Here is a 27313-nt window from a genome sequence, read left to right on the forward strand (position 1 = left end):
CTCTCTCTGGCCATTCAATAGCAATGGTTCACATTTGAAGGCTTACTATGTGCCAGACGCCATTCTAATCCTTTACACATATTCACCCATGCATTCATTTATTTGGCTTGAATTCTTAACATCCTCACTACTCTGTCTGTGCTCTTTAACGCTCGCCTCACTATCTCCCCCTGCTCTGAACCCTCCCCATACCTCCCAGCCTCCCAGGCTGGGCCAGGCATCTGCCCTTTGATTCCCACAGCACCTCTTCCACGCGGCTGGCATTGCTCTCTCCACAGTGATTGTAATTATTGGGTTATGCATCCGTCTCTTCCAATAACTGTGAACTCCTTGAGGGTAGGAGCAATACCTTTCATCTCAGTGACCCAGCACCTGGCACGTAAGTAGATGCTCAATAAATGTCTGATGAGTGAATGATGGAATTAACAGGCATCACAAATGACCCACCTCCCTTAACTTCTCTATCCCATAGCCAGGCAGCTTCCAAGTTCTGCCAGGACTGCTCCGCTCCTGCACCTTTAGCTCTCAATATTTCCTTCCTAGTTCAGATTCTTCCTGCTTTTCCCAGGACCATCACAGAGGCTGCTAAACTGGCTCTCCAGCCTCCAGGACCTTTCTCTCTGACCTGCCCTGTAGGCTGGTTTCCCACTTAGATGCTCCCAGGTCAGAACAGTCAGCAGCTTCCTCCCCCCACGTTGGGCTTCTCCAAGCCCACCAGCTTCAGTGTGACCTGGAGCAATTGTTAAAACTGCAGATTTCTGGGGCCCATCCCAGACCTACCGAACCAGAATCCCTAGACTAGAGCCTGAGAGTCCAAATATTTAACAAGGTTGAGAGCCACTGGTCTCCAAATAAGGCCTCCTAATACAGATGTGCCTTGTTTTATTGTGTTTTGCCTTATTATGCATTGCACATATTGTGGATTTTTTTTATAAATTGAAGGTTTGTGGCAACTGTGCGTCTGTCGGTGCCATTTCCCCAACAGCACGTGTTCACTTTGTGTCTCTGTGTCATACTTTGGGAATTCTCTCAATATTTCAAACTCTTTCATTATTATTATATCGGTTATGGTGATCTGTGAGCAGCAATCTTTTATGTTACTATCGTAATTGTTCGGGGGCGCCATGAACCGTGCCCACATGGCAAACTTAATCAATAAATGTGTGTGTTCTGACTGCTCCACCAACTGGCCACTTCCCCATCCGGCTCCCTCTCCTCAGGCCTTTCTATTCCCTAAAACACAACAATGTTGAATTAAGGCCAAGTAGGAACCACACAATGGCCTCTATGTGTTCAAGTGTAAATCAGAGGGACACACCTCTCACTTCAAATCAAAAGCTAGAAATGATGAAACCCAGTGAGGAAGGCATGCCGAAAGCTGAAGGAGGCTGAAAGGTAGGCTTGTGGCAAACAGCCAAGTTGTAAATGCAAAGGAAAAGTGCTTAAAGGAAATTAAAAGTGCTACTCTGGTGAACACATGAATGATAAGAAAGGGAAACAGCCTATTGTTCATATGAAGAAAGTTTTAGTGGTCTGGACAGAAGATCAAACCAACCACAACATTCCCTTAAGCCAACTGTCTTCAAGTCTATGAAGGCTGAGAGAGGTGAGGAGGCTGCAGAAGAAAAGTCTGTAGCTTGCAGAGGTCGGTTCTTGAGGTTTAAGGAAAGAAACCATCTTTATAACATAAAAGCACAAGGTGAAGCAGCAAACACTGAGGTTGCACCTTCAGCAAATTATCCAGAAGATCTAGCGAAGATAACTGAGGAAGGTGGCTCTGCACTAAAGAATAGATTTCAATGTAGATGAAACAGCCTTCTATTGGAAGAAGATACCACCTAGGACTTTCCTAGGTAGAGAGAAGTCAATGTCTGGTTTCAAAGCTTCAAAGGACAAGCTGACTTTCTTGTTACGGGCTAGCTGGTAATGTTAAATTGAAGCCAGCACTCATTTTCCATTCTGAAAATCTGAGGGCCCTTAAGAATTATGCTAAATCTGCTCTGCTGTGCTTTATAAATAAGCAACAAAGCTAGGATGATAGCACATCTATTTAAAACATGATTTATTGAATATTTTAAGCCCACTATTGAGACCTACTGCTCAGGAAAAATCTTCCTTTCAAAATATTACTGCTCATTGACATAGCACCTGGTTACCCAAGAGCTCCAATGGAGATTAGTGTTTTCATGCCTGCTAACACGACATCCCTTCTATAGCCCATGGATCAAGGAGCAATTTTGACTTTCAAGTCTTATTATTTAAGGAATACATTTTGTAAGGCTAGAGCTGCCATAAATAGTGATTCCTCTAATGGATCTGAGCGAAGTCACTTGATAACCTTCTGTAAAGGATTCACCATTCTAGATGCCATTAAGAACATGCAGGATTCCTGGGAGGCTGTCAAAATATCAACATTAGCAAGAGTTTGGAAAAAATTGACTCCAACCCTCATGGATGACTGTAAGGTGCTCAAGACTTCAGTGGAGGAAGTAACTGTAGATGTGGTGGAGATAGCAAGAAAATAGAATTAAAAGTAGAGCTGAAGATGTGACTGACTTGCTCCAATCTCATGATAAAACTTGGGTTAGGAGATGCTTTTTAATGAAAGAATGACAAAAGAGGTTTCTTGAGATGGAATCTACTCCTGTTGAAGATGCTGTGAACATTGTTGAAATGACAATGAAGAATTTAGAATATTACATAAACTTAGCTGATAAACCAGTGACAGGGTTTGAGAGGATTGACTCCAATTTCAAAAGAAGCTCGACTGTGGGTAAAATGCTATCAAACAGCTTCACATGCTACAGAGAAGTCTTTTGTGAAGGAAGAATCAATCAATGCAGACATCTTCATTGTAGTCTTAGCTTAAGAAATTACCACAACACCCCAGCCTTCAGTAACCACCACCCTCATCAGTCAGCAGCCATTAACATCAAGGCAAGACCCTCCGCCAGTAAAAAGATTATGGTTCACTGAAGGCTCAGATGATGATTAGCATTTTCAGCAATAAGTATTTTAATTACATTTTTTAGGCATAACGCTATTGAACACTTAATAGACTACAGTATAGTGCTAACATAACTTTCATATGCACTGGGAAACCAAAAAATTCATGTGACTCCATTTACTGTGGTGGTCTACAATTGAACCTACAATACCTTCAAGATTTGCCTGTACTTAATCCACTTTTCAAGTCCTCCACAATCTAATCCACTACCTCCCTTTCTATTCTTACCCACTTCAATCCTAAAGCATTCCTCATTATGGTCCTTCATTATCCCTGGAGCTTGAATTGTACTTTCCCAACACCTAGACTTTGCATACACCGTTCTCACCTTGTGCCAGTTTGAAGCTATTATGTACCCCAGAAAAGCCATGTCCTTTAATCCTCATTCAATATTGCTGGTGGGACCTTTGTGGTTGCTTCCATGGATATGTGACCCACCCAATTGTGGATGGTATCTTTTGATTAGTTGGTTTCCTTGTAGGTGTGTCTCCACCCATTCAAGGTGGGGTTGCTTACTGGATCCCTTTAAGAGGAAACCATTTTGGAAAAAGCTTCAGAACCATCAGAGCCCAAACAGCCAGAGACCTTTGGGGCAGAAATAAAATGCTCCCAGGGAAGCCTTTTGAAATAAGGATAGAAAGCTAACAGATGTCACCATGTACCTTTCCAGCTGAGAGAGAAACCTGAAATCATCAGCCTTCTTGAATTAACGTATCTTCCCCTGGATGCCTATTGTGGACATTTTTATAGCCTTGCTTTAATTTGGACATTTTTGTGGGCTTAGAACTCTAAACTAGCAACTTAATAAATTCCCTCTTTTTTAAAATCTTTTTTTGTAAAAACTTAACATACAAACATATAAAAACATTCCATACATGGTGTATAATCAATGGTTCACAATATCATCACATAGTTGTATGTTCATCACTGTGATCATTTTTTGAACACTTGCATCACTCCAGCAAAAGAAATAAAAAGAAAAAAGAAGAAACTCATACATACAATACCCCTCACTCCTCCGTTTCATTGACCACTAATGTTTCCATCTACCCAATTTATTTTACCCTTTGTCCCCCCCCTTTATTTATTTTTGTCCATGTATTTTACTCATCTGTCCATACCTTAGATATAAGGAGCATCAGACACAAGGTTCTCACAATCACACAGTCACATAGTAAACATTGTATCTTTATACAATTGTCTTCAAGAATCTAGGCTACTGGAATACAACTCAACAGTTTCAGGTGCTACACTCTAGCCACTTCAACACACCACAGACGAAAAAGGGATATGTATGTAGTACATAAGAATAACCTCCAGGATAACCTCTTGACTCTGAAATCTCTCAGCCACTGAAACTTTATTTTGTGTCATTTTTCTCTTTCCCCTTTTGGTCAAGAAGACTTTCTTGATTTCTTGATGCCAAGTCCTGGCTTATCCCAGGCCTTCTGTCCCATGTTTCCAGGGAGATTTACACCCCTGGGAGACATGTCCCATGTAGAGGGGAAGGCAGTGAGTTTACATGCTGAGTTGGCTTAGAGAAATGGGCCACATCTGAGCAACAAAAGAGGTTCTCTGGGGGTGACTCTTAGGCCTAATTTTTAGTAGGCTTAGCCTGTCCTTTGCAGGAATAAGTTTCATAGGGGAAAACCCCAAAATTGAGGGCTCAGTCTCTTAATTTGGTTGTCCTCACTGCTTGTGAGACTATCAGGAATTCTCCAAATGGGGAAGTTGAATTTTCCCCCTTTCTCCCTATTTCCCCAAGGGGATTTTGCAAACACTTCTTTATTCACTGTTCAGATCACTCTGGAATTTATCGGGGCATTGCACAAACCTGGAAAAACCTACAAAATCTCATGCCCTATTCAAGGTTCCATGTACTTATGGTGTTTAATTAAACCGTTTATATATGTTAAATTCAGAAATGCACACGTCAAAATATAAATTTTGTACCAAATGAACATTTCTTGCTTTAGTCTCACTCAGAAGTTGAAGTTTTAAGATATGATAAATTCCTCTTTCTAAAAGCCATTCTATTTCTGGTATGTCACAATTCGGCAACTTGCAAACTAACACGCTCCTCATGCTCAGAGCCCACCCCCAATCTCTGGCCCTCTCCTTTTTCTCAACTAATCCAAAAAATAGCCCCCTCCACGGTCCACCTGAAATCCATCTTCCAGGGAAATCTACCCTGCCCTCCATCAAACCGAGGCCTCCTCCCCTGCAGCGTTGCCTCTCTGTGCTGCCCACCTGTGCGGCAGGTGACTGCCTGGGGTGGCCTTCACTTTCCTGGGTGCGTCCTGTTTCTTCATTTTGGTTGTGAGTGCCTGGAGGGCAGGAACCCTTTCCCAAAATCCTCCTGCACCCCCACCCCCTATGCCTGGTTTCTCACAGGGTCCAAGGCAGAACACCTGAGTGACGGACAGGTCCGAGGCTCCGCAGGACAATCAGGAATTTTCCTGGGAGGCCAGTCGGGAGCGGAGCCACACTTTCTTGCAAAGCCTTCCCAAGGGATTCGAAACAGGAGGAGAAACAGAGTGAAGAGGAGGTGACTGTGGCAAAACATACCATGTTTTGAAGGTCAAGGTTCAAATCCCAGCCCTGCCACTCTGTCCCCTTAGCAAGGGGCCCAGATCGCTCTGCTTTTCAGGTTCCCCCATCTCTAAAAGGGTGATAGCAATATCCTCTCGGAGGAGAGGTGGAGGGCGTAAAGGGAGCCAAATCTGTGACCACACCTAGAAGTCGTTCACTCTTTGACAAATGTTCATTTCACACCTGTGATGGGGCCCACACTGAGGGGACACAGAGACGGCTGCAAGACCTTGCTGGCAAAACGTTGTCCACGGAGACCAGCAAACGTTACAGAACAGAAAACGTTCCAGAACAGAGCACTCAGGCAACGGCAGAGGGGAGGACATGCTGTTCCGTGGAGCACAGAAGAGGACGTTTCTCTCTTCGGCCAGGAAGGCTTGAAGGAGGGCGAGACTGGCCACATGACCGCACTGAGCCTGGAAGGAGAACTGAAACGGCTCGCCTGGGAGGGGAGCAGCAACTACAAAGCAGGGACGTGTGACATTGGTGGCTCTGAGGATGGGTAGCCTGGCTTGGTATGGCCAGTGAGCAGAGCAGATGTGGACAATCAGCCTGGAGAAGCAAAAGAGCCTCGATGCTAAGTCAAGGACTGCAGTCTTTATCTGGAGGGCAGTGAAAAGCCATGAGAGAATTCTAAGCCCAGGAGAAGTGGTCCGATCAGGATCGCCATTTAGAGGGCTCTCTCTGGCTGTGATGGGAAGGACAGACGTCCTTGGGCAGGGTTGGATACAGGGAGGCCCAGCGAATCGGCAAGGAGGATGTGGGCATGTGTGAGGGGCTTGTTTCCAGCAGTCGCGTTAGCTAACCACGGCTATGGGGAAGAGGCTAAATTACAAGAATCTGTTCCTGAAAGAGCACGGCTAGGCCTTCAGCCAATTTCCACTTTACTTTGGACAGTTTCACTTTCGGGGCATCTTGTTCTGAGTCAAGATTCCTCCTTCTGGACATGGGACTTTCCAGAAAAACCACAGTTCCGTCCGTGCATCCACTTGGCCTGGAATGTTCTGGATTGGGGTTGTTGAGGGAGTTTGCCTGCCTCTCCGGAGAAGAGTGGCTATGTGGTCCCTGCAGAGTCTGCTCCTCTGGGAAGGTGAGTGGAGCAGGGTAGCTGGCCTCTCCTCGGAGAGCTGAAGGCCTCTCCCCAGCTGCCCTTTGCCCAATGCTTGGACAGTGAGAACTCAGGAGCTGAAGAGGGGTAGGGGGGCCTGGAGCAAGTTCCTGGACAACATTTAAAGTTAGACAGATGCAGAGATGCAGAGCCCCAGGTGAGAAGGGCTAACAGGAGTGGGGGCCTCCATAGACAGGAGCTCTTTCTTGGCCCCACTGAAAGAGACTCAGTTAAAACTGGGGCTGGTGGTGCCGGGTGGTTTGGAGAGACGGGGGTGGGGGTGGTGAGTGCTCTGGCTGGGGTGGACACATGAAATTTCTACATACAGACGGGGTCAGAAAGGGGGGAGCAGAGCAGAGCAGGGCTCCCTACAATCTGAGGAATGTCTTTTCAACATCCTGTGGGGAAACTGAAGGCTGGGAAGGTGGGAGGAATAGCAGAGGTCCTTCCCTGCACACCTGTATAAGCGGAGGTGGATATGGGGTGAGGAAGAGAGACTGGAGCAAGTTAAATATGGGCTGTATGGACTTGGAGGTGGCTGGTGATGGGATGGCTGATATGTCGGAGCTCTTCCAACACTGGTGATCCTACCATCTTACCTATTTTCTGAGGTTCCTTCCTTGCTTAGCAAGTGAACGATGTGACAAGGGTCAGCCCTACAGGGCCAGGAGATGGGAGTAGAGGGTGGCAAAAACTAAGACAGCTCTATTTACATCAGAGACTCATAGGGACGTTAAGACTTCCCCACCTGGGTACCTGCCTGTGGGCTTTGAAGACCCTGTAGGTTTCTTCACCCTTTCTCTACGTATGGTAGAAATCACACCCTCAGCCCTCAAAGCAGGCCTCAGTCTGTTTGGTCCACAAAATCTTTCAAGTCATCTGACATGGGTGAGCTAAATAATTTTTTAAAGTGGCTCTTAATGGGTAAAAGAGATCAGCACAACAAATCTGGTGCAACCCCTGTATTTATAGGTGAGAAGTCTGAAGCCTGGAGAGGAGGAGAGATTAGCTGAAGGCCACACAGTGAACCTGTGACAGAGCCAGGCTAGATGGAGCCTAGGAGAGTTGATGACAATCCAGCGCAATTCCCTTTGTGTGTCATGTCTTCTGTCTGCATTAGCACTGAAAGCTGGGACTGGAGGTGGGGGGTGGGGGGCACGGCAAGAGTGGTGAGATGGATGAGGGATGAAGGTCCATCCAGAAAAGCCTCCTTCGCCAAACTCCCCAGTAAATCCCTTCCTTCATGTGCCCAAATGTACTGAGAATACTCGTCCTGGTCCTAGACAGTGGAAAGCATTGGGAGGGCAAAGGTGAAGAAGGGATCATTGTGGTACTCAGAGTCTAGAAGGAGACACTGACTCATGGACAGGCAGTAATAACAGGGGAGAAGGGCAGTCATCTCGGCAAGCTAGACTGTTGGGGGGGGGGGGGGGCACTGAAGAAGAGCGTGCTACCCAGAGTGAGGGGTGGCAGAGCTCAGGGGGTGGGCAGATATTGGCCAGCTAAGGAGCCAAGAGGGCCCTTCACACCGAGGTGCCCCCTGCACACCTAAGACTCAATGTGTTCCCTCTCACCACCAGGTCTGCTTCTCCTCCAATGCTCCCCATCACAGAGGATGGCAGCCAATGGACACTAAGGGTCTGGGAGTCATCCTCAGCTCCTCTTTCTCTTTCACTCCCCAGATCTACTCCATCACCAACTCCTGTTGATTGCACTTGTCCTAATCTCTCTCATTTCCCCCTACTCCACCCCATCCCAGTTCCCACCTTCCCCAGTGCAAGCTTCCGTCACCTCCCCCTTGGGGGAGGGTGAACAGCCTCAGTCTTATCCCCCCTCGAATGCGCTGACCACACCTCTGACGGATGGATCTTTCTAAATATGCACCTAATCATGTTACTCTCCTGCTTAAAACCTAGCCAAGGCTCCCCCGCAGCTCTAGGAATAAAACCCCAAATCCCAGTGTAGCTTTCAGGCCCCAGCGTGATCGGGCTCCGGCGCCAACCTCTGCAGTGTAATTTCTCATTCCCCCGTAGAGAACCACTTTCGGTTCCCCAGGGCACCTGCTCTCCCCCTCCCAGCCTTTGCATGCTCTTCCCTCTGCCCACAGCACTTCCCCAACCCCCTGCAGGCACTCTGCGTGGCCAGGCTGATTCCCATTCCTCCTTCAGGTCTCGGCTGAAACATTTCTTCTCTGCAGTCCCAAGGCCACGCGAGGACACTCCATCAGCCTGCCTGTGTCCTCCCATGTCATCCTCTTCTTTCCCATCATAGTGCCTAATATATTTTAATATATAGTGCTTGCTTAAGTGCCCGCCTTCCTCTGTGAGCTCCGTGATCGCTAGGACCGGATTCTCTTCTTTCCTGTTTTATTCCTAGTACCTGGCACAGTGCACCCTCAAACTGAATGGAGGGAATGTGGGTGGAGGGGGCCTCATCAGCGCCATAGCAGTTCAGCTGCATGGTGGAGAAGGCTGAGGAGCAAGAGGCAGGCTGGAGTGACGAGTCCTCTGTTCTTTCAGCACTGCTGCCCATTGCAGTTACTGGTGCCCAAGTGCAGGGACAGGTGGGGGGCTCGGTGCTGCTGGTGGCGGAGTGCCCCCCCAGGTTCCAAGTCCGCGAGGCCATCTGGCGATCTCTCTGGCCTTCGGAGGAGCTTCTGGCTACGTTTTTCCGGGGCTCCCTGGAGACTCTGTATCACTCCCGCTTCCTGGGCCGAGCCCAGCTGCACAGCAACCTCAGCCTGGAACTGCGACCACTGGTGCCCGGAGACAGTGGCAACTTCTCTGTGCTGCTGGTGGACACAGGGGGCCACGCCCAGACCCAGACCCTGCAGCTCAAAGTGTACGGTGAGTGCACCTGATGCTGGCTCCCTGCCCAGCCATCTCCCACACAGCATCCGCCCGGCCTCCTGAGTCAGGGTTGCTGTGGCCGCTGACCACGTTGCTGATTTGGGCAACAGCTGCTCCCTGGCAGGTTGCATCTAAGAAAATCTCTCAGGGACTCCCAGGCGTGCTCCTATCCCAGGCAGCCAGCTTTGCCACCGTGCAGGCCTTGTCTGAGTGCCTACTTGGACATTTCTCTTTTCAGTGACCTTAGACACAATGATTAACCTCCCTGAGCTTTACTTTCCTCCCCTGTAAAGTGAGACTTGCAATGTTACCATGCAGAGGGGCTGTAAGGGTGAAATACATCAACAGATGTGAAAACTATTTAGGACAGGGTCTGTGCTTCACCAACTGTGAAACATGATCATAGATTTTAAGACATGGAATTATTTCTGTACCACTAAGATAGAAAAGAAATGCTGCCAAATTAACTGTAACACGATGCTTTTTTATTTAAAAAATTAAATTATAATTAAGCCATAATTAAAATAATAGAATTTTCACTTTATGCTTCTTCAAAGGCTCCTTTAGATATATTTAGAGAGATTTTTTAACTAAATATCATTCATGGGTTATCTCGGTTATTCATCATTGCCAAACAAAACACCCCAAAACTCACTGGTTTAAAACAACATTTATTTTGATTTCTCATGATTCTTTAGGTTGGCAGGGCCCAGCTGCACATGAGTCAGTCGTGTAGTTGCATTCCACACTTAGCTAGAGTGATTGGATTGGCTTAGGGCTCGCTGGACCTCTTTTTCTAGTAACTACCTGCACCATCTCCACCGCCACCACCTCCACCGCCTCCCCTCTCGCCTCCACCTCCACCACCTCCACCACCTCCCTTCTCACCTCCACCGCCTCCCCTCTCACCTCCACCTCCACCACCTCCACCACCTCCCCTCTCACCTCCACTGCCACCACCTCCACCACCTCCCCTCTCACCTCCACCGCCACCACCTCCACCACCTCCCCTCTCACCTCCACCGCCACCACCTCCACCACCTCCCCTCTCACCTCCACCTCCACCACCTCCCCTCTCACCTCCACCGCCACCACCTCTCACCTCCACCTCCACCACCTCCACCACCTCCCTTCTCACCTCCACCGCCACCACCTCCACCACCTCCCCTCTCACCTCCACCGCCACCACCTCCACCACCTCCCCTCTCACCTCCACCGCCACCACCTCTCCTCCCACCTCCACCACCTCCCTTCTCACCTCCACCACCTCCCCTCTCACCTCCACTGCCACCACCTCCACCACCTCCCCTCTCACCTCCACCACTGCGACCTCCACTGCCACCCCTCTCACTCCACTGCCACCACCTCCACCGCCTCCCCTCTCACCTCCACCGCCACCACCTCCATCTCCATCACCTCCCCTCTCACCTCCACCGCCATCACCTCCACCACCTCCCCTCTCACCTCCACCTCCACCGCCTCCCCTCCCACCTCCACCACCACCACCTCCATCTCCATCACCTCCCCTCTCACCTCCACCTCCATCGCCTCCCCTCCCACCTTCACCGCCACCACCTCTCCTCCCACCTCCACCACCTCCCTTCTCACCTCCACCGCCTCCCCTCCCACCTCCACCGCCACCACCTCCATCTCCATCACCTCCCCTCTCACCTCCACCGCCATCACCTCCACCGCCTCCCCTCTCACCTCCACCACTGCGACCTCCACTGCCACCCCTCTCACTCCACCACCACCACCTCCACCTCCACCCCTCTCACCTCCACCACCACCACCTCCACCACCTCCCCTCTTACCTCCACTCCCACCATCACCACCTCCTCTATCACCTCCACCACATTTCTACTGATCAAAAAGTATGGCCATTCAGCTCTCATTTATCTGTCTAATGGGTTAGAAAAGATGTGACCCTAACCAGTATTCAATAAAACCCCAGAAATATGGATAGAGTTGGGGGGTGGAATGTCTGAATTTAATAATGCGGAGTATATACATGCTGACATGGATGAACTCTGAAAACATCATATTGCGTTAAATAAGGCAGACACTAAAGGACAAATTTTGTATGATCTCACTTATACGAAATAACTAAAGTATACAGATTTATAGAGACAGGAAGTAAATTACAGGATACCAGGGGAGAGGGTGAAGAATAAAGAGCTAATGCTTATTGGGTACGTAGTTTCTGTTTAGGATGATGGAAAAGTTTGGGAGCTGATTAGTGGTGATGATAGCACAACATTGTGAATATAATCAACACCACTTGAAAGGGGTCAAAATGGGAAATATTATGTTGTGTACATGTGACCACAAAAAAAATTTTTTTTAATGAGAAGAATAGCAGCTGGGAAGCAGGAAGCAGTGAGGGAGAGAGAAGCAGTGAGCAAATTCAGGAGGCGACCTGAACAGAAACACCAGCTGAATTTCCTCGGGTGAGCCACTCAGAGTAGCTTCGTGGAATGAGGAGGGCACCCTTGTGGATACGCACAGCCCTGTACCAGGGGGCATGTCTTAGCAAGCAGGGCGCTGGCTGCATTCCAGTCCTCCCCGCTGTAGCCCCATGTCCTTGTGCAGTGAATTATCTACTCAACCCTACAGGCAGTCCTGGATCCTCTCCCCCGTCTGAGACTCAGCTGTCACACATGTGAAATGAGGACCCTGAATGTGATAATACACGCAGTACCCACACCACTAAACTCCAAAATGCCTTGTTCTCTGCATCTGAATTACAGATTTTAAGGAAATTGCTGTTTTATTGCTTCCAAATACAGAGCATGATTAGAACTAATTGCACAGAGCTGCCAAGCAGCAGTCCTTAGGAGCTCTGCATTGACAATAGATTAGAATGATTTGAATTAGCAGATAAGTTACTAGAAATGTCAGTGGGTGTTTCTACTGTGCGTGCTCATGTTTGGAAGCAGCTTGTCCTCTTAAGCAGTGGAAACACCCCCACCCCCACCCCCACCACCATCTTTGTTTATACTATCAGTGCACCCAGCAAATGTCTTCTTTTTTTATATCACAAATCCCACCAGATTCGGTTGTATTGATGAGGTTTTACTCCGCTTGACTTGGAATGCTTTCAGAAACTGAACTCTTCTGGTGTCATCAGAACGCTCTCCTGCTGGCCCCTGAGGTTCAGAATTCACTCATCAACCGCCATAGGAGAGGGACGTCACAGCCTAAGACACCAATGGCCAATTTATTGAGGACTGTTTGCCAGCACTAGAGAGTCAGGGTTATTGAGATAGCAAGACAGAGCCCCTACTCCCTGGGCTTCTCCTTACAGCATTTTGCACCCTTATAATTATTTTCTTAATTTTTTATAAGCAGTTATCATTATCTGTCTTCCTCATCAAACTCTAAGCTCCAAAAAGCCAGACAATGTGTTTTTCTTGCCTGCCTTGGTAAATGCTGTTGTCACTCATTGACTGAGTGACAGATAGTTAGAGTAATGCTACAAGAAACAGACAGACAATGCTTGAAGAGCTCAGAGACTTACCTGGAATATCAGGTGAGGTTAAACAGTCATGGTGTTAAGCGGTGCATTCAAGCTGGGCCTTGAAGAATGAATAGGAGTTTTCTAGCAAGACAAGAAGGGAAAGATGTAGGTGTCCAGAGAAGCCATATGAAAACATGGAAAAGCATGGTATGTCTGGAAGAACCATAAATTAATAAGAAGGGTAAGGAAGACCAGCAGGAGGTATGTCTAGAGTGGATGACATGTAGTTCAGCCTCTGTCCTGTTGGCAATGAGAAGTCTGACAAGTTTTCTGAGCAAGAGTGGCCTGGTCAGTAGTGGTATCTAACCCCCACATAGATCCCAGAATCAGAGCTGTGGGCCTAGCCCAGCCACCTTGTAATCCATGTCTGCTCTACTGTTCTTGCCCAGATACAGTGCCCAGGCCCACGGTACAAGTGTTCATCGCTGTAGCAGGGCTTGCCCAGACCCCCAAGACTTGCCACGTCTTCCTGTCCTGCTGGGCCCCCAACATCAGCGATGTAACCTACAGCTGGCAACAGGAGGGGACGGCTGGCTCTGGTCTCGAACCCCAGGGCCTTTTTATGGATGGACGAGTGCTGAGGGTCTCACTGGGACCTGGAGACAAGAGCGTGGCCTATTCCTGCATTGTCTCCAACGCTGTCAGCTGGGACTCGGTCACAGTCACCCCCTGGGAGAGCTGTCAGCATGAGGCAGGTATGTCCAGGGTTGATAGTTAGTGGGGGATGTGGTTGAGGAGTTCTAAGCATCACGTCCACCTTTGACCTTGCCCCCTCCATGCCCAGCTCCAGGAAAGCCCTCCTACAAAGATGTGCTGCTGGTGGTGGTACCAGTTTCACTACTGCTGGTCCTGGCCGGTCTCTTCTCTGCCTGGCACTGTGGCCCCTGCTCAGGTAGGAGCCCTGTGAGTGCAGGAGGTGGGTGGAGAGGTTGGATCTACTGGGGCGGAGGGCAGGGTTGGACCTCCTTCTCATGAGATTGCAATTGATCTGCCCCTCCTCTTCTCTCCCACCGCATCTCTTAACTCTTTCTGTCTCACACTTTTTTCTCCAGCCAGACTGTCCTACTGGTAGTTTCTTCTATAGTTCTTCAAATGAACTACTCTCTCACACAAATCTCTAGGCTATTGTACGTGCTAATCCCTCTGCCTGGAAAATACTTTCCCTGATCTCTTACCCAGATCCCCTTCTTCCCTTGTCGATATCCTATTCAGCTTTCAAAGCATGTCTATTGCAGCTCTAGGGAGCCTTCCCTGACTTCTCTCTCCACCCTACCACCAGACCTTTAATCCTCATTGCCTACCCCAATCACAACACTTTTTAAACTCACTCCCCAATGAACTCTGAGTCCTTTAAAGACAGAATCTGGGTCTCCATTGGGCAACTGGCAATGGTTTCTGGAACATAGCTGATATTCAATAAAAGTTTTGCAGAGTAAAAGATGAGTCCCAGTTCCTGCCTGCCTACTGTTCCTAGGAGGTGGCTCCCTGAGAGAAGCACCCCTGGCCAGCAAATAATAGGACCCCCCTTTGAGGATAGGAGGGAAGGGGAGACTCAGAGATCAGGCCAAATTCTGAGCTCTAGATTCAGCTTAGTCCCTGCCTCTGCCCCAGGATGCTCAAATCCTGGAAGAACCATCCCTTAGTGACCTGAGTGCCATGGCCATTTCCATTCCAGCCTGTCTGAGCTTGCTTTTCCTGGAGTAGAAAGAGGAATCAGCAAGGAGAGGGTGGCTCTAATTATGGTGGGTGTGTCCTAGAAGGGGAGAGCTTTGGCCCAGCTGCTGGGCATGGGGGAAAGACTGAGTCCTGAGTATCCTTTCCAGAGGGGCGGGGAAGGAAGAGGGAGCAGCAGGGCTGGACTCTGCCTAGGGGCCAAGGGACCCTGCCTGCTATGGAGAAGATCTGGCCTTGGCCCTTTGCCCAGACATGACTCCAAGAAGTTGGAAGTCAGGAAAAGAGCAGCTTTTATTTTTTAAACCATTTTTACTGAAATATAAATCACATACCATACAATGTACCCATTCAAAGTATACAATTCAGTGGTGTTTAGTATATTCACAGTTACCCATCCATCACCACAATCTGTTTAAGAGCATTTTCATTACACCCCCCAAAAGTCCCATAACTTTTAACTATCACCCTCTAAACTCACCATCACCCCCAGCCCTTGGCAACCAAAAACTACTTTCTGCCTCTATAGATTTAACTATTCTGGATATTTCCTATAAATGGAATCATACAATATGTGGTCCTTTGTGACCTTCTTTCACTTAGAATAATGTTTTCAAGCTGCAGTGAAGGGCAGCTTTGTCCACCAAGAAGGGACAGAGAAGACTCGACCACCTGGCAGAGGGGAAAGGCTCTGCACAGGAGTCTGGGGGCCAGGCCTGCCTCTGCCACCTGACTTCTGGCCATTTAACTGAGTCCATCCCAGCTCTAACTTTCTATTCCTTCTATAGCTAAATTCATTGCATAGTTGCCAATCAAAGTTAGACATTAGGATGAACTTTTCTTTCTTGAAGGGTCTGGAAGATCAGGAGAGATATTGCTTTGGGCCAGGACTTAGAAGTCAGAGGTCTTGCTTGCCAGGCCAATATGCCAAGATTCCAAACATAGAAGGAAGAGAAACTTCTTTCTAATCTTCTCTCCAGGGAAAAAGAAGAAGGTCTGTGCTGATGATGTAACTCCAGAGACAGAGAACCCCCTTGTCTAGGGTCTGCCACGAGGGAGGATGAAGCTGATGCCTGGATCATCAGGAACCCCCTGCTCAGGCTCCTGAAGCTCTGGGGCGTCGCTGGTGCCTGGATACACTATGGTCTTAATACCTCGTGTGAGAACCCTTCCAGCCTCCCCAGAGCAGCCTGGGCAGGACATAAAGCATTGGCACAACCTTCCAAGTTCCCCCCTTGTCTCATCCCACTTTACATGTCCTGGCTCTGCTCTGGGCTAGTGGACAGGAAGTCCCCTCAAGGACTTTGGAAGTTTAAGACCCACAGGGACATTGATTCCCCAGAGCATTTGCAACCTCCACCACTCTTTATAATGTATTAACCAAGTAGCACCAAAGGATTGCTTCCAGCATGAGTCCTGAGCTTTAAAAGACATGAAACATTTGAATGAACAGATTCACTCTGAATTGTCCCAGTCCCAGCCCCTTCCATTTGAGACCTTGATGCTCCTGATGACAAAGGTCTTCTCCTAAGCAAAGGTCTAGGGAAAAAGTGATGGCGAGAGGTGAGGGGTAGGGATTTCTCTTTCCGGCTTGAAGGACTTCTAGGTCATTTGAGTTCCTGGCCTTTCAGAGGTACTTGCAATCATAGACAACCAAGGGATGGTTGATATCTCGTGGTTGGCATGGATGCCATTTTGCCAGTAATGCCTTATAAACATGCTCACCATCTCCATTGATCTTGCAGGATCTGGGAGTGGAGATTAAATTTATATCCTCACTCTCTAACACAGTGACCAGGAAGGAACTTTGCATTTGCTCCAGCCAACAGTAAGCTCTTGCACAACTTCAAGAAAATCAGTTCAACTCAGGATGGGTCTTTCTTTCTGCCTGAGCCTGGGAGAGTAAGAACCCAGGAGGAGCTAAGCAGAAGTAAAATTATGCAGGGAAAGGGTAGGAAGCATCCTAGAATCTGCCATATTCACTTCAGATGCAAGGGCAGAAGATACCCCCAAGTTCAAGGGAGCAAGGACCCTACCATTCAATGGGAAGATATTAAGGTCACTTTGAAAGAAAAGCATGTGGGATGGAAGCTGTTATTGTGGCCATCTTGGGAAAATGCAAACTGCTACTGCATGATTTCATGTAGAAAAGCTCTGGGCTACTGCCACTAGGAAAAACTTGATGAGATATACTTATATTCAGGGATTAGTAGATGATAAAGTTCTGGATTACTCTTTTTCAGAGGTAACTATATTTTTCTGGGACCTGATTCAAGTCTTGATAATAAAGAGGAAGGAGGTTGTGCTACTTGGAAACTGTTATATACCCCCAGAAAGCCATTTTCTCTCAATCCTGGTCCAATCTTATGGGGCCAGACCTATTGTTCAGGGTGGAACCTTTGATTAGATTGTTTCCATGGAGATGTGGCACACACAATTGTGGGTATGACCTTTTGTTTAGATGGAGAAGTGACTCCACCCATTCAAGGTGGGTCTAGATTAGTTGGCTGGAGTCCTTTAAAAGGGGAAACATTTGGGGGAAGCCTCAGATGCAGACTCAGACACAGACGTTGGACATGCAGAAGCCTCCGGGACGCCAGGAGCTGAGAGAGCCAACAGAAGCCAGGCAGGAACTGGAAGCAACATAGTCCTAGACATTTGGAGATACTTGCAGTGCCAAAGGAGGGGCTTGGAGTGCTGACAGACAGAGCAGACAAACTTCCAGACCCAGATATTTGGAGATGCAGAGCCCAGCAGATGTTTCCATGTGCCTTCCCATGAGATGCTAAGTAAGCCAGAAGCCAGAAGGATCCACAGGTGCTGAGAGAACCATCTGAAACCAGAAGCCAAAAGAGGATGCAGATGTCAGCCACGTGCCTTCCCATTGAGCCAAGATGTCTTCCCTGAGATACTTTAGTTTGGACATTTTTATGGCCTTAGAACTGTAAACTTGTAACTTAGTAAATTCCCTTATAAAAGCCAACCCATTTTCTGGTCTATTGCATTCTGGCAGCTTTAACAAACTAAAACAGAGGTGTTGAAGAAACAAGGATAGATTTTGAAGTATTTTCCCATGGCAATTTCAATCACTCTACCTGGGATGTCCATCCTGTCCAAGAGTCCCCCTTTTCTCCACACTTCTGCAGAGGCCACAATTCATGGGCAGTGACTTCACCTTGGACACATGATCAGCACAACTAGCCTCCCAGATGCATGCTGCTACTCGTCTGCTCAACTGCTCCTGGATTTTCACAGCCTGCTTAATTCTGCTGAGGATCCCCTGCTAGCCCCCTGGCTTTGCCTTATGCTCATCCCTTTCCCACACCCACTTCTCTTCTGTCACCTTCCCCCAAGTCAGCCTGAACAGTGCACATGACCTCCCCTCAGGGCACCTAGATGCAGTTCCCATGTCTGATTCACTGAATCATGCAAAACTGGCCTCTGCTGCTAAAACTGATGTGCAACAGAAAGCCCAGGGTCTAGCAGTGAGCCATGTCGTTAAGTGGAGGAAAAAAACACAAGCCCACACCAATTTCCACCTTTCTTCCCTTCATCCCCAATGCCCCACCTGAGATCAGAGCAGTTGTGGATGGGGTGGAGCCCAGAGTTCTCCCTTCACAAATAACTCTTCGCAGTCTCATTTAGACAGTGTTTGCATCATGCGGCACACCAGGGTCTTTTTAAACAGATCCATACTGCTCCACTAAACTAATGCTCCCAGCCCCAAAGACTCATTTGTCAATGAGTGGGCTAATTAACCCTTCATTGAAAAATGCCAAGTGCTTCCTTGAAACCAATTTTTGTGCTAACAAGCATGGGGATTAATGCTTTCAAAGTCACACAACAACAAATATTGATTGAGGGCCCAGCATGTGCTGGCTATGGTTCTAGGCATTGGGATATCAGTACTGAACAAAGCAAAGCCTTTGCTTTCATGGAATTTGTATTCTAGATAATATAAACAAGTAGGTGCTAGAGATTGATGGGTGTCTATTAAGAAAAGTAAGGCAGAGTAAAGGGGTAAAACAGAGTGGGTTGGGGAGGAGGGGTGCCAGTTTAAATAAGGTAGTCAGACTAAAGCAAAACATGTTTATTTGGTACAAAATTTATATTTTGACTAGCGCAGTTCCTAATATAACTGATGTGGACAGCTTAATTGAACATCATAAGTACAAGGAACCTTGAGTAGGGCATAAGATTTTGTAGGTTTGTTCATAGTGATGCCCCAGTAAATCCCAGAGTGATTTGAACAGTGAGTAAAAAAATATTTGCAAAGTCCCCTTGGGGGAATGGTGAGAAAGGGGGGAAATTCATCTTCCCCAAGTGGAGAATTCGTGGTATTCTCACAAGCAGTGGGGACAACCAAAGCAATAGGCTGAGCCCCTAGTCTTGAGGTTTGTTCATATGAAACTTAACCCCACAAAGGATAGGTCAAGCCTACTTAAAATTAGGCCTAAAAGTCACCCCCAAGAGAGCCCTTTTTGTTGCTAAGATGTAGCCTCTCTCTCCAGCCAACACAACAAGCAAACTCACCACCCTCCCCCTGGCTACGCAGGACATGACTCCCAGGGGTATGGACCTTCCTGGCAACATGGGACAGAAATCCTAGAATGAGCTGGGATTCAGCATCAAGGGCTTGAGAAAACCTTCTCAACCAAAAGGGGGAAGAGTGAAATGAGACAAAGTGTCAATGGCTGAGAGATTCCAAACAGAGTTGAGAGGCTATCCTGGAGGTTATTCTTATGCATTAAGTAGATATCACCTTGTTATTCAAGATGTAATGGAGAGGCTGGAAGGAACTGCCTGAAAATGTAGAGCTGTGTTCCAGTAGCCATGTTTCTTGAAGATGATTGTATAATGATATAGCTTTCACAATGTGACTGTGTGATTGTGAACACCTTGTGTCTGATGCTCCTTTTATCTACCTTACCAACAGACGAGTAGAACATATGGCATAAAAATAAATAATAGGGGAACAAATGTTAAAATAAATTTAGTAGATTGAAATGCTACTGATCAATGAAAAGGAGGGGTAAGGGGTATGGTATGTATGGATTTTTTTCTGTTGTCTTTTTATTTCTTTTTCTGAATTGATGCAAATGTTCTAAGAAATGATCATGATGATGAATATGCAACTATGATGATATTGTGAATTAGTGATTATATATGTAGAATGGAATGATCATTTGTTAAGAATGTTTGTTGTTATATTTTTTTAATTAAAAATTTTTAAAAAATGATAAGGTGGTCAGAGAACACGTCTCTGATACTATGATGAGACCCAAACAAGTGAAAGAGTGAGCCAGGCAGTGGCTGGGGAAAGAGTGTTCCAGACAGAGAGACCAGGAAAAGCAAAGGCCCTAAGGTTTTTAACACGATTGGTGTTAACAAAGAATGGACTGGAGACAAGTGGCTGGACCAAAACAAAGGAGTTGGGAGTAGAAGGAGCAGGGTGAAGGAGAGAGCTTGGGTCAGATCATATGGGACCTTGTGGTCTTCAGAACCTTCTTTGGGATCAGGGTGACAGGGAGAGTCCCACGTCTGTCTGGGTGTCAGGTGGAGGACTTGGGCCTTGATTCCTCCTGGGATGGCCTTCACACTGCTGTCTCTGGCAGGCTCTTGTGGTCAGACTAGCACTTTCTCCAGATCTGCTTTTGCTTTTGCTTGTTTACATTTTATTTTCCTTGGGTAACAGCCTTTGTACCATCCTTCTGCACAAAGGACAAATCCGAGAGCTGCTAGAGCAAAGGAGCCAAGTGATACGATATCACAGAGAAAGAGGAAGGGGCACAGCAAGGGAGAAAGGTTGGACAGGACTTTTTTTTTCATCAATGAAAATACGAATACCCAGTGCTTCATTTAAAAAAAAACTGCTGCAGACATTAATGAAATCTGTAAATCTCCCTTCCATGTTTATTAAGAAGTAGCACCTGTTCAGGTAATTAGCACTTGGTTACTTACCGGTCCTTTGAGAAAAGTACTGTCTCCTTCCAGATTTAACTCCATGGTTCCTTGCATCTCTTCTGCATCTTTCTTTTTAAAGAAAGGTCTCTAGAACTGCAAAATACAATCATCCCCCAATTCCAGGAAAGCTTTCGTGGGTGCCTCTCTCCTAGGGCTGTGCATTGATCAACATGGGTTCCTCTCTCTCAGCTAGGGGAGCAGATTGAGCACATGGGTAAGTGTCGGTGATGCCCCCATTGCATGAGCAGCCTGGGTCCATCCTGCACCCACACTTCCGGGGATGTGCTGGAAAACTTGAGTGTCCAGAAGAGAATGACTAAAATGGTGAAAAGTCTGAAAGACTTATCCCATGGGAAATGATTCAAGAAATTGGCCATGTTTAGCTAGAACAAAAACCATACAGAGGTATAGGTCCTTACGTATTTGAAGGCTATCATGTAAGCCCAGACAGTATAACTAGGGCCAGTGGATTGTGCCACTTAGAGGCAGAGATTGACTCATTCGAATAATATGATTTGGGAGCTGAAAGGAAACTTTGTGGTTACTCCATTCAAGTTTTTCATCTCCCAAGTGGACAGCTGAGGCCCAGAGATTGTTACTCCACTAAAATTAAATAATTACTCAATGGCAGGTCATCTAAATCAGCCCAGCCCCTCATGTTCCACCAGGCTACCAGGAGAAAACTTCCTAACAAAAGGAGAAATCTAAATCTAAAGTGAGTTGTTTCAATAGAGGTGCTCAATCAGAAACCACCTCAGATGAGAGACTCCTCACACTAAGTGGGAGGATGCATTAAACCAGGAATAACAGACACGTGGCACATCTATCCAGACCTCCACTTTTCACGACCGTGTCAGATGTAGCTAATTAATTATGACACACTTCTCCCACTGAGTCCAGATGTTACATGACACTCAAGTAACTCCTATAAATCAATTGAAGTTGGGAGCCAAGATGAAACCTCTTTGCCATCCCTGCTCTAGTTGGTCCTAAGACCCTTCCAACATTAGGAATGAATTATAAATTAAAGAAAGAATGAATGGATAAAGTGTGGAACAGAAGAGGCCAATGAAAGGATTCTGTGAGTGAGTCAGGGCTTATAGAAGCCTCTTTCCTGGGGCCATCCTCCAAAAATGGACAGAATCACCTACATGTGCATCTCTACACCCAAGGGCAGCTTTGGGGGATATGGATGGCACTTGGACATGATGACCAGTGTGTGCCCAGGGCCCCCATAGTGTGGGGCTGCCAGTGAGAAGAGAAGGGGCCAGACCTCAGGCCTCGGGCCTCAGGCAGGAGCCAGTTCTAGCCATGCTGACGAGCTCTGGTATGAAATTCCAAGATTTCCAATATTCAAACCTGGCCTTCCAGATCATTTTGAAGGTATCTCATCTTCAAGGAAAGTGGATAGAACGTATTTTATGCCACAGTTTGTTAGCTTGACTTTTCATTTTAAATGTTCAAGGTAGATCCTAATCTGGGGACTATTGCCCCCAGACGCTTTTCTATCATGATTTCCGTCTACCCCCTAGACCTGAGACCTGCCCCCATGACTAAGAGCAAACCCCCAGCTCTACCTGCAGCTCAGAAGTAGCACCGTGTAGCAGGTCTGGACTCAAACCAAAGACAATAGTCCCTGATTTCCTGGAGCACTGAGCTGTCTGCCTTCAGCATACATTCACTTAGCTCATGTTTAATGAATGCCCACCACATGCCAGAGACACTGGGAGTACAGCTGTGAATAAGAACAGACTGGCCCCTGCACTCACAAATGCCAGGGAGACTGGCATTAAATAGATAAACACAGATAAGTGTTTAATTAAAATTATGCTAAGCTCTATAGAGAAAATGAATGAAAAGTATGAGAATAACAAAGGAAGCAAAATACAGAAGGTGAGTTGGGGTAGGGCCAGGGGGTGATGCTATGGGCCTCTTTGAAGAAAGAATGCTAAAGCTAAAACCAGCAGTAAGAGTAAGAGTGTGTAAAGCCAAGAGCTAGGAGGGCATGTCACACTGAGAGATGACACATGTGGAAGCCCTTCTGGAAAGACCTGAGCACGTGTGGAAGTCTGAGGGATGCTCCCATGGCCAGGAGGAAATGAGCAGGAGAGACTCTGGGAGGAGATAATGACAGAAGTCAAGTCGTGCAGGGGCTGGCAGGACATGGTCACGCTGAAATTTTAATTCAAAAGGTGAAAGGGAGCTGTTGAAGAGTTTTAAGAAGGGAAATGACACGATCGGACTTGCATGTTTAAAGGATCAACCTGGTGGCTCTGTGGGGAATGGATTGAACGGCTGAGAGTAAAAACAGGAAGATGAAGTCATTGCAGTAATCCTAGCAAAAAAACATGAGAGCTTGGAACTCAGGGGGGTAGAGGTGGGGAGCTGGAGCAGAAGCAAGTGGATTCGAGAAGTATTTAGGAAGTAGAATAGACAGAACTTGGTACTGGCTCCGCAGCAGGGGATGAGGGAGGGGTCAAGGATGACATCTGAAGTGTCTGACCTTAGTAATTAGGTCAATGGAAGTGCTGTTTACTGAAACTGGAAATACTGAAAGAAGAGCAAGTTTTAGAGTAAAGTCAAGACTGCATTGGCCTTTAATTATCAGGGAACAAGGACTGTAAAAGGAACAAAGATTTGGAGTCTGAACAACGTATTAGATTGAGCCATATGAAAATAGCTATTTTTGGAAATAAGAATTGTCCAACTGTAGATAATTTCAGGTGTTTCACCCTAATAATTTAGATGTAAGTTGATTTGAGGAAGAAAAGCCACCTCTTCTTCTGTCCCCTCCACATCCACCCAAGAGAGCTGAGACATGCCTAGAGCCATGTAGGTTTTGGCAGTCCAGACCGGGCAGGGTTCATTCAACATGACTCTGAGGATGGAGGAGCCATAAGACATCCCCCAGGTCTCCCACAGCACCCTCGGTCCGAACCGGTCAAGGTCCATCATGTCCTGATGAGCTTCCCTGCCGCCTGGCCTAAATCCCACCTAGCCAGCTCCAGAAAGTCCCAAGACATTCAGGACCGAAGGTTAATAATGGCAGGAAGCCCTGAGAGCCATGAGGGGCTCCTTTGGCCTTGACTCAAACCTACTCTGACTTCAACCCACTTGTGCCCACTCCTGCAACATTCAGAGTCCCACACAGATTGTCTAGGTGGAACTCCCAATGCTGTTTCATGGGACCTTTTCAAGCAGTGGCTTGGTCAGGTAGACATGGTCAGACACAGAGGAAAGTGCATGAGTCATCTGAAGGAGCTGGTTTGTTAGACACTGGGTGATTCATATGAGTTGCACCAGCCAGGTCAGTGTCTCTAGGACCTCTCTCTGGGGCAGCCATTTAGGGAAAGGACATCAAATAGACCTGGTTCAGGGCCAGGCTAGTTGGCAAAGAGAGATTCCCATGTGCTTTTGCTGGGCAGTAAGGAGGGTGCTTCTTCCTGGGGTGGAGACCAGCACCTGCGGGAGGCTCTTGGAGTCAGGCTGAAGCAGATAATGTCTCTGGCCCCTCAGCTACTGTGGAGCTACTCCTGGAGGCCAGTGGATTGCCTAGGGGAGGGGGGACAGCAGTGAGTCTGGGCCTTGAGGGGCTTAAGAAGCCTGTGGAAAAAGGTATTAGTGGTTCATTATATTTTGTCCCTTAAAGCTTGTGGCCCTCTGGCCATTACTGATCCCAGTAAAGTCCTACCCCCTCACTACACAGCCTCTTGTGAGGTTGTATGACCACCTAACTTGAAGAACATCCATCACCCTTTGCTTCAGGAGACCAGCCTGCAATGCTGCCTTTAGAGCAAGGCTTCATTCCTGGATGACTGAGTCAGCCAGGTGCATGATAAAGAGAAGAGGAGCTGTCACATATTGTCTGGGTCAGGGAAGTCTGGTGAAGATGGAGAGGAAGCTGGAGACACCAGAGGATAAGCTCTCATTGGACACGTTCTAGTGGAAGAAGTAAGGGCCCTCAGCCTGGAGCATGGAAAAGAGAATATCTCCCTTCACCCTCACCCATAACCATCTACTGAGGAGCATCCCATATATTAAAACATGGCTTTTCTTAGGAGGCATACTTCCTTTCGAACCAGCACAACCCTCTACTGAGGAGCATCCCAGCTGGCATACACAGCTTATATCCCCTCTACCCCAACCCCACTCACTGGAGGCCTTAAGATGAAAAGGACTCAGCATTAAGTTGCCCCAATTCAGCACCCTTCATTCCAGACAGGCCAGCTCTTTTCTGTCCCCTGAACCCGACAAGTTCATGACCTTTGCGCTTTTACCTGGGCCCTTCCCCTACTTCCCATCCTGGAATATGCCCCTTTACCAATCTTATTCTCCAATCGAAGGCTTCACGGCCGAGCCCCAGGTAATCCTCCTCCAAGAAGACTTCCCTCACATGATTTCATAGTGTCCACTCTCCCAATACCTTGCGTGAAGCTGAATCAACAATCATGTGCATCATTCCTTAATTTTTCCAAATGCGATTAATGGTGTCCCTAGGGAAATAGGGAGCTCCTGGAAGGTTCAGCTATTAATGCTTAATGAGACATATAGATGGATAATAAATGGCCCTTCTTCAGGTATCCCATCTGCTGAGAAAGCCAAGAGCATGGGGTATCAGGTTGGGAGATTCCATACCCAAAGCTCCCCATTCCCGGCAGCTAATCGGTTGTCTGGACTCAGCCTTCTGAGGTTGTCCACTAGAAGATGAGCTGTTCCTCACTGACTTCCCCCTTCCCAGGGGTCCTGAGGCAGGGGATTAACCCTCCTGCTGCAGCAAGTCTGTCTCCTCCCATCCTCCTTCATTCTTTGAAACAATATTCATTGAGTGTCTCCTAGATGCCTGGCATTTTTTAGGACCTTAGATACATTGATGAATAAAACAGATAAAGATCATTGCCCCTGTGGAGCTTATCGTGTGGAAGAAGAGTGAAATCCAGCAACAATCATAACAGATAAATTGTACAATATTTTAGGAGGCAGTAACTGCCACAGATTAAAGAAAAACTAGAGGGGAATAAAAGGAGAAAGGAGTGCTGGCAGAAGGGAACTGAGATATAGGTGGCTGTCATAGTTTGTCGGGGCCGGTATGACAAATACTACGGACTGGATGGCTTAAACAACAGAAATTTATTGTCTCCCAGTTTCAGGAGCTAGAAGTCCAAAATCAAGGTGTCGGGAGGATGGTGCTTTCTCTGCAACTATAGCATTCTGGTGGTGGCTTGCCACAAATATCTCTACCTCCATCACATGGCCATTGGTTTCCTTCAGTCTCCTACTCTCTCCTACTCACTGGGTCCAAATTTCTTCTGCTTATAAGGACTCCAATCATGTTGGAGCAAAGCACCCCCCTCATTCAGTTTGGCTTCACCTTAACTAATAACATCTTCAAAGCTCCTCTGCACAAATGAGCTCACATCCACAGGACCGGGGTTTGGGGCCTGAACATGTCTTTGTAGGGACATGACTCAATCCATAACAGTGGGCCCGGAAGACCTCATTGAAAAGGAGACAGTCGGGCAATGACTTGAAGGAGGCAAGGGATTTAGCTACTGGGAAATCTGGAGGAAAGCCATCCCAGGCAAAGAAAACACCAAGGCAAAGACCCCAGGGTGTTCAAAAAATAGTCAAGACTGTGTGATTGTGAAAATCTTGTGTCTGATGCTCCTTGTATCTACCTTATCAACGGATGAGTAAAACATATGGAATAAAAATAAATAATAGGGGGAACAAATGTCAAAATAAATTTAGATTGAAATGCTAGTGATCAATGAAAGGGAGGGGTATGGTATGTAGGAATTTTTTTCTGTTTTCTTTTTATTTCTTTTACTGAATAGATGCAAATGTTCCAAGAAATGATCATTATGATGAATATGCAACTATGTGATGATATTGTGAATTACTGATTATATATGTAGAACGGAATGGTCAAAAGTTAAGAATGTTTGCATTTGTTTGATGTTTTTTGGTATTTAAAAAAAAGAAAAAATTAATTAAAAAAAAAAACAGTCACGCGCCATTGTGGCTCGAGTAGAGAGAGCACAGGGCAAAAGAGTGGTCGACTGGCTCCGAGTTGACTGTAAGGCCTGGAAGACCAGTGTTAGGAACTTGACTTTGGCTCTCAGTAGAATGGGGATCCATTTCAGGGTTTTGAGCAGAGGAATGATTTAGTTATCACTCTGGCTACTCTACTGAGAATAGACTGTCAGGTGGGCAAGGGAGGAAGCAGGGAGATACAATGAGATATTATTGCTGAAACCCAGGCAAGAAAAGATGGCGGCTCAGACCCAGGAGGTGGCCGTGGAGGAGGCGAGAAGCATTGGATCCTGGATCTTTTCTGAAGAGATTCCAAAGGATTGTATGTGGTGGTGGTGGGTGAATGGTAAGAGAAAGAAAGGAATCAAGGAAGGACAGTATTGCCAACAACCAAGATGGGGTAAGGGGGAGTAGGGCAGATTTAGGAGAAGACCAGGGGCAGTGTTTATAGCATGTTGAATTTCAGATGTCTGTTAAACATCTAGGCCAGTAAATGAGTATAGACTGTAGGAGAGAGGTCTAGACTGGGTGCATACTCCAGGTTGCGTTGGCAAAGTGAGGTGGGGGTG

At 47.1% G+C, this 27313-nt stretch overlaps 1 protein-coding gene across 1 annotated transcript; it reads left to right on the forward strand.

Annotated features, from left to right (window-relative positions):
* The first annotated feature begins 5908 nt into the window (after positions 1 to 5908).
* SLAMF8 (SLAM family member 8) lies at positions 5909 to 19910 on the forward strand. The gene is made up of 5 exons (XM_077156600.1): positions 5909 to 6689; positions 9227 to 9553; positions 13466 to 13771; positions 13861 to 13968; positions 15728 to 19910. Exons 1-5 carry the CDS (start codon positions 6599 to 6601, stop codon positions 15787 to 15789), a joined length of 894 nt encoding a protein of 297 aa, XP_077012715.1. The 5' UTR covers positions 5909 to 6598; the 3' UTR covers positions 15790 to 19910.
* Positions 19911 to 27313: the final 7403 nt, after the last annotated feature.

This window comes from Tamandua tetradactyla, chromosome 4 (assembly GCF_023851605.1).
Source record: "Tamandua tetradactyla isolate mTamTet1 chromosome 4, mTamTet1.pri, whole genome shotgun sequence".
Lineage (NCBI taxonomy): Eukaryota > Metazoa > Chordata > Mammalia > Pilosa > Myrmecophagidae > Tamandua > Tamandua tetradactyla.